We start from the raw sequence: 8,231 nt of genomic DNA, 5'->3' as shown, positions 1-8,231 counted from the left end.
GGCTCTAACCACTAGGCTCTAACCACTTGGCTAGCTGCTCTAACCACTAGGCTAGCTGCTCTAACCACTGGGCTACCTGTCTCTAACCACTAGGCTACCTGCTCTAACCACTAGGCTAGCTGCTCTAACCGCTAGGCTAGCTGCTCTAACCACTGGGCTACCTGCTCTAACCACTGGGCTACCTGCTCTAACCACTAGGCTCTAACCACTGGGCTACCTGCTCTAACCACTAGGCTCTAACCACTAGGCTCTAACCACTAGGCTAGCTGCTCTAACCACTGGGCTACCTGCTCTAACCACTGGGCTACCTGCTCTAACCACTAGGCTCTAACCACTAGGCTGCCTGCTCTAACCACTAGGCTACCTGCTCTAACCACTAGGCTTTAACCACTAGGCTCTAACCGCTAGGCTCTAACCGCTAGGTTCTAACCGCTAGACTACCTGCTCTAACCGCTAGGCTAGCTGCTCTAACCACTAGACTACCTGCTCTAACCACTAAGCTCTAACTGCTAGGCTCTAACCACTAGGTTCTAACCGCTAGACTACCTGCTCTAACCACTAGGCTCTAACCGCTAGGCTAGCTGCTCTAACCACTAGAATACCTGCTCTAACCGCTAGGCTCTAACCACTAGGCTCTAACCACTAGGCTAGCTGCTCTAACCACTGGGCTACCTGCTCTAACCACTGGGCTACCTGCTCTAACCACTAGGCTCTAACCACTAGGCTGCCTGCTCTAACCACTAGGCTACCTGCTCTAACCACTAGGCTTTAACCGCTAGGCTCTAACCGCTAGGCTCTAACCGCTAGGTTCTAACCGCTAGACTACCTGCTCTAACCGCTAGGCTAGCTGCTCTAACCACTAGACTACCTGCTCTAACCACTAAGCTCTAACTGCTAGGCTCTAACCACTAGGTTCTAACCGCTAGACTACCTGCTCTAACCACTAGGCTCTAACCGCTAGGCTAGCTGCTCTAACCACTAGAATACCTGCTCTAACCGCTAGGCTCTAACCACTAGGCTCTAACCACTAGGCTAGCTGCTCTAACCACTGGGCTACCTGCTCTAACCACTGGGCTACCTGCTCTAACCACTAGGCTCTAACCACTAGGCTGCCTGCTCTAACCACTAGGCTACCTGCTCTAACCACTAGGCTTTAACCACTAGGCTCTAACCGCTAGGCTCTAACCGCTAGGTTCTAACCGCTAGACTACCTGCTCTAACCGCTAGGCTAGCTGCTCTAACCACTAGACTACCTGCTCTAACCACTAAGCTCTAACTGCTAGGCTCTAACCACTAGGTTCTAACCGCTAGACTACCTGCTCTAACCACTAGGCTCTAACCGCTAGGCTAGCTGCTCTAACCACTAGAATACCTGCTCTAACCGCTAGGCTAGCTGCTCTAACCACTAGACTACCTGCTCTAACCACTAGGCTCTAACCGCGAGGCTAGCTGCTCTAACCACTAGGCTAGCTGCTCTAACCACTAGACTACCTGCTCTAACCACTAGGCTCTAACTGCTAGGCTAGCTGCTCTAACCACTAGGCTCTAACCACTAGGCTAGCTGCTCTAACCACTAGACTACCTGCTCTAACCACTAGGCTCTAACTGCTAGGCTAGCTGCTCTAACCACTAGGTTCTAACCACTAGGCTACCTGCTCTAACCACTAGACTACCTGCTCTAACCACTAGGCTCTAACCGCTAGGCTCTAACCGCTAGGCTAGCTGCTCTCTAACTGTAATATTTGTGTTGTGGAGAAATGACCAGGCAGGAGACGGGAGTCCAGTTAGTTGTCGTTTAGTCCAAAACCTCTCGAGCTCTACAGTTCCCCGGCACAATAGTGCGCATGTGCATTTCCTATTAGGTGTAGTAACGTAACACTGCTGTAATACATCACTGCTTAGTAACAGCATAGTAACTAATATAAACAGATGTAGATCCCAGATACTACAGTCCTCCCCCATAGTGTTTAACTCCCAGAGAACAAGGTAAATATGTTAGGGAACTACTAATGCAATATCTGAACAATGCATTCTTTTTAAAAAATCAACTACTGGGTTGAAGCAGACTTTTCAGAGCCCAGCACAAATCCAGGGGATTATTCTGCCCTGAAGATGGAGTTTGTGTCCTAATAGCTAACCCAGGTAATGTCCTTTTTCTTTCCTTTTATCTAGGACATATTAAAGTGTTTGTTTGTTTTACTGTCTGTTAAACAGCTCAACTCACAGGTCAAGCTTTTGAGGTGCCCTTCGCTGTCGAATAGGATATCTCCGCTCCTCCTGGGCTTCCGGTAGTGGGCCAGGTTCGGGGGGGAAGGTCAGGCTCTGTCTCTCCCGTACGTCCACAGTCAGGAGAATAGTCCTGGGGGTCGTTATTGTTCTCTCGGCGTGTCTCTGCTGGGGCGTTGGACCGTAGCAGATGATTCACATGAACGTTGACCTGGCGATGACCAATGTGGACTTGGTAAGTCAAAGGTCCTCTGCGTTGCAAGATCACACCTGAGTTCCACAGGCTCTTGGGGTGTCTGAAATCACATACCATCACCCTCTCTCCCCTCTTTGAATTCTCTGACAGTCTTTGAGTGTCTGTCATGAGCTTTCTTCTGCTGTAGCTGGTGCTTTGCCACAGTGGTTGACAAGTCTGGTTTCAACAGTGTCAGGCGGGTACGTGGTTGGTGTCTCAGAAACAGTTCAGCTGGTGTACATTCCGTTACTGTGTGTGGTGTGTTACGGTAAGTAAACAGGAACCGGGGAAGCCTTTGGTGGGTGGGCAAAGACTGAACCTCGAGTCTAGTCCAGGCCTTCTTAAAGGTTTGCGCGGCTCGCTCCGTTTGATGCCGGATGGTAAGGTGGTGACAGGATGTGTCTTACTCCGTTGTTCTTGAGAAACATTTCAAAATCGTTTGACGTGAAAGGAGGGCCGTTGTCCGATACGAGCTCCTTGACTAGTCCAGAGGATGCGAACAGGTGTCTGAGAAGATTGATGGTCTTCTCAGCTGTAAGGTGCGCTCCAATGGTTGGTGCTGACACGAGGATGTTGTCCATGAAGCACACAACGTTTGTGGTGCGGCAGGGTAGCCTAGTGGTTAGAGCGTTGGACTAGTAACTGAAAGGTTGCCAGTTCAAATCCCCGAGCTGACAAGGTACAAATCTGTCGTTCTGCCCCTGAACAGGCAGTTAACCCCCTGTTCCTAGACCGTCATTGAAAATAAGAATTTGTTCTTAACTGACTTGCCTAGTTAAATAAAGGTAAAATGAAAATGTTAGGCTGTGCCATTTCAGACCATGTGTTTTTCACAAGGGTCTTTTCTAAGAATCTGGTTTTCAACAGAAACATTATATTGTTAAAATAATTCTTAAAGGAGCCTTTGTATTATAGTTTGTCCATATTTGTTTGTTACATTTTGTAAATAATATATTTTTTTTAAACATTATTTCTCTCTCCAATGCTGCTCTCTATCTCTCACACAGTGACGTGCGTTTTTTATAAGTATGAATAGTTTTGAACATGATAGTGTGATATTCTTCCAAATAATATAATAATAATAATAATAAAGTTTTTCATGTCAATATACGCTTGTCGGTGTAAGTTTATTTTGTCAGATAACCATGACATCTGTCATATCAGATCCTAGATATGTTAAATATATTTGATTGAATTCTAATAATTTGCCAAGCTTCAGAAAAATCTCCCACCTTGTGGCACGTGTCATAGCAAGGCGCCAGAGAGAGTGACCACGACGTGACGTCATCACAGCACGCCAACCCGTTTGGTTTCTCTTGCAGAAGATAAAAGAGACTGACAAGTGCCTCTTTCTCCGACCTATTTGAGCGTTTTATGTTTCTCTGTAGACTCCATGCTCTTCGCTGTCTGATGAACGGTTGTTAGCGTATTTTACGAAAAAAAGGGTCCAAAAGCAGATTTATTTCGAGTGCACAGACTGGATAAAACGCCACTGTACTAGCAACAACGGCCGTCTGTTTTTGGTGAAGGTGAGTTTAACGTTACTTGTGTGTTTAGATGGAAAGCATGAGTAAGCAAAGTGTCCACGAATTGCTTGTCGAGCTAAGTAGCTAGCTGTGTTAAAGAGAAGCGGTAACTTAGCAATGGCCATCAACCGTGTGCATGCCAAGTTTAGCCTCAACTTCTAAGCTTAGACTTAAACCAGATGTTTGATTGTTTAGAAGACACGTGCGTAGGTGCATTGCCCCAATATCTCCTGGTCAGCTCACACGTGCGTGGTCAGGGGAACAACTTCCTGCCTCTGAATGAAGTACTCTATTTCTAACCCACTTCCCCTCCCCCCCCCCATCCTCTACTTTGATTAGATCTGGGATGCTCATCTCTCCTGTTATCAAGTCTGAAGATGGGAGTAGTCTTGCTGGGTTTATGGAGTACTTTTACAATCTCTAACCCCCCCTCTCTCTCTTGTCCCAGTTTTATCGACCAGGATGCCCCAGTCCTCTTCTCTCATCTGAAGACGGTAGGACAGTAGTCTGGAGATGAAGCAGGATCCATTGACCAAGGGTGGTAGCACAGCTACATCCTGTCCAGGAAGGATAGACTCTATTGGGGTAATGATGCTAGCCAGCACCCCCTCCTCCACTTCCACCCTGTCTTCCTCCATATCCTCCCTCTCTTCCTCCATCTCTTCTTCATCCTCCTTGCAGGAAGAAAGGAGAAAGGGAGATGAGGAGTTCATTTGTGGAGAGGAGGAAGAGGGGGAGGTGGTCAGCGTTTCTATAGTAACCATAGCGGAGGAATCCTGCCCTTCGGAACCGTTTGGAACTGTCGCCCACGTGGAGGTAGCAGCCAATGAGAGTGCAGTGAGGGATGGAGACTGCCAATCAAAAACTTCACGAAGTACCCAGACTGAAGAAGAGGAGAAGCATGAGGGGGAAGGAGGAGAGGGTGTGAAAGAGAAGGATCAGGGAGAGGAGGAAGGTGAGATGGCTGAAGATGAGAGTGACCATTCTGCCCTGTTAGAGGAGGAGGATGAGGGAAGGAACCAGGTGTTTGTCTCGGATGACAACTTGGGGTTGTCGGACAGTCTCACCCCTGGAACACCAACACTCCTCAACATCAAGGTAAGAAATCACCCCCCCCCCCCCCCCCCAAGTCCAGAGATGCGACAGCCCGGTGTGCCATTGTGACATAGCTGCGCGGCTCTGAGGCCACTGCTCGCGAGGGATGCACGACCGCGCACCTCCCCAAAATTACCAACCAACGCGGATCTGGGGGCGTCTTTTATTCATATTTTTTGTTGTTGTTGTGTTGACGGTTAGATACATTTATTGAGCTCCTCTGAGAATTAGAAAAGAATGAAGTCCAACGGGCCAATATTCTAGAACACTGCTGTGCCTTCCGGAACATGTTTTTAGGTTCTGATGAGCACATCACACGGGGTCCGTTTCCAGACGGACTACATGGCAGATCTTACTGAGCTCAGAGAGCTGTTTAAACACATCAGCCAACCACATTATATCATGTGATGATATATGATGATGTGGCACGCAACCGTTGGTTGGCGCAACGACCTGCGCGTCTTGTCAGGCAGGAAGTTGACCAATGTGTATGTTCTAAACAGGAACTGGTTCGTTACTGGGGGTTCTAGACAGGAACTGGTTCGTTACTGGGGGTTCTAGACAGGAACTGGTTCGTTACTGGGGGTTCTAGACAGGAACTGGTTCGTTACTGGGGGTTCTAGACAGGAACTGGTTCGTTACTGGGGGTTCTAGACAGGTACTGGTTCGTTACTGGGGGTTCTAGACAGGAACTGGTTCATTACTGGGGGTTCTAGACAGGAACCCAACCTGCCCCTCTATTGGCTGAAGGATGGTATTACAGGGGGCTGTGTGTAGATTAGCAGGATGGCCAGTTGAAAGGGGCTGTGTGTAGATTAGCAGGATGGCCAGTTGAAAGGGGCTGTGTGTAGATTAGCAGGATGGCCAGTTGAAAGGGGCTGTGTGTAGATTAGCAGGATGGCCAGTTGAAAGGGGCTGTGTGTGTATTAGCAGGATGGCCAGTTGAAAGGGGCTGTGTGTGTATTAGCAGGATGGCCAGTTGAAAGGGGCTGTGTGTATATTAGCAGGATGGCCAGTTGAAAGGGGCTGTGTGTAGATTAGCAGGATGGCCAGTTGAAAGGGGCTGTGTGTGTATTAGCAGGATGGCCAGTTGAAAGGGGCTGTGTGTGTATTAGCAGGATGGCCAGTTGAAAGGGGCTGTGTGTAGATTAGCAGGATGGCCAGTTGAAAGGGGCTGTGTGTATATTAGCAGGATGGCCAGTTGAAAGGGGCTGTGTATATTTAAAAAAATATATATATATTTTTTTATTTATTTAACCTTTATTTAACTAGGCAAGTCAGTTAAGAACTACTTATTTACAATGACGGCCTAGGAACAGTGGGTTGACGGCCTTGTTCAGGGGAAGAACGACATATTTTTACCTTGTCAGCTCGTGGATTTGATGTATGTATTGGCAGAATGGCCTGTTGAAAGTGTGTGTGTGTGTGTGTGTGTGTGTGTTGTCAGTGGCCAGTTGAAGGGTGGGTGGCGTGTTTTGTCAAGGTGTCCTCTTGTTTCCTGTTCAGAGCACTTCATACTGGGTAATGTACAGTACCAGTTGAAAGTTTGGACACACCTAGGGTTCTACATTGTAGAATAATAGTGAAGACATCAAAACTATGAAATAACACATATGGAATCATGTAGTAACCAAAAAAGTGTTTAACAAATCAGAATATATTTTATATTTGAGATTCTTCAAAGTAGCCACCCTTTGCCTTGACTGCTTTGCACACTCTTGGCATTCTCTCAACCAGATTCAAGAGGTAGTCACCTGGAATGCATTTCAATTAACAGGTGTGCCTTGTTAAAAGTTAATTTGTGAAATTTCTCAATGTGTTTGAGCCAATCAGTTGTGTTGTGACACGGTAGGGGTGGTATTCAGAAGAGAGCCCCATTTGGTGAAAGACCAAGTCCATATTATGGCAAGAACTAAACAAAGAGAAACGACTGACTGCTGTGGCTGGCTAGCTAGCTAGCTTACTGCTGTGGCAGGCTAGCTAGCTAGCTAGCTTACTGCTGTGGCTGGCTAGCTAGCTAGCTAGCTTACTGCTGTGGCTTGCTGGCTAGCTAGCTTACTGCTGTGGCTGGCTGGCCAGCTAGCTAGCTTACTGCTGTGGCTGGCTGGCCAGCTAGCTAGCTTGTGGCTGGCTGGCTAGCTAGCTAGCTAGCTTACGGCTGTGGCTGGCTAGCTAGCTAGCTAGCTTACTGCTGTGGCTGACTAGCTAGCTAGCTAGCTTACTGCTGTGGCTGGCTGCTGTGGCTAGCTGACTGCTGTGGCTGGCTGGCTGGCTAGCGGACTGCTGTGGCCAAAAAGGACTAGCTAGCTAGCTTACTGCTGTGGCTGGCTAGCTAGCTAGCTAGCTTACTGCTGTGGCTGGCTAGCTAGCTAGCTAGCTTACTGCTGTGGCTGGCTGGCTAGCTAGCTAGCTTACTGCTGCGGCTGGCTGGCTAGCTAGCTAGCTTACTGCTGTGGCTGGCTAGCTAGCTTACTGCTGTGGCTGGCTGGCTAGCTAGCTAGCTAGCTTACGGCTGTGGCTGGCTGGCTAGCTAGCTAGCTTGTGGCTGGCTGGCTAGCTAGCTAGCTTACGGCTGTGGCTGGCTGGCTGGCTAGCTAGCTAGCTTACGGCTGTGGCTGGCTAGCTAGCTAGCTTACGGCTGTGGCTGGCTGGCTAGCTAGCTAGCTTACGGCTGTGGCTGGCTGGCTAGCTAGCTAGCTTACGGCTGTGGCTGGCTGGCTAGCTAGCTAGCTTACGGCTGTGGCTGGCTGGCTAGCTAGCTAGCTTACTGCTGTGGCTGACTAGCTAGCTAGCTAGCTTACTGCTGTGGCTGGCTGGCTGCTGTGGCCAAAAAGGACTCATTTTGCAAGTTGGATCATCTGATCCTTTGAGGCATTAAGTGTTCTTACACCATGATTTTAAACATTCTAATCAACTGGGAAACATCCACGGCAGGCATTGTTGCCACCTTAGCTCGCTACGTAACTTCTGAGTGAGAAGAAGCACGAGCACCCCCACCAGCCTACACAACTGCTCACACACACCTGTCGTTACTATGACAACTAGCGTAGCCATGTCATCAAATGACTGCTGTCTGAACACACACACACACATCCAATTTGGTCACTAAGTTCCCGAGTGGCGCAGTGGTCCACTACAGTCCCTGGTTC

The 8,231-nt window shown here is 48.5% G+C and overlaps 1 protein-coding gene across 1 annotated transcript; it reads left to right on the top strand.

Annotated features, from left to right (window-relative positions):
* The first annotated feature begins 3,797 nt into the window (after positions 1-3,797).
* LOC120035896 lies at positions 3,798-5,490 on the top strand. The gene is made up of 3 exons (XM_038982359.1): positions 3,798-3,990; positions 4,436-5,085; positions 5,380-5,490. Exons 2-3 carry the CDS (start codon positions 4,501-4,503, stop codon positions 5,488-5,490), a joined length of 696 nt encoding a protein of 231 aa, XP_038838287.1. The 5' UTR covers positions 3,798-3,990; positions 4,436-4,500.
* Positions 5,491-8,231: the final 2,741 nt, after the last annotated feature.

This window comes from Salvelinus namaycush, unplaced genomic scaffold, assembly GCF_016432855.1.
Source record: "Salvelinus namaycush isolate Seneca unplaced genomic scaffold, SaNama_1.0 Scaffold1139, whole genome shotgun sequence".
Lineage (NCBI taxonomy): Eukaryota > Metazoa > Chordata > Actinopteri > Salmoniformes > Salmonidae > Salvelinus > Salvelinus namaycush.
The sequence above is the reverse complement of the archived record's forward strand: the minus strand, read 5'-3'. Positions and strand labels throughout refer to the sequence as shown.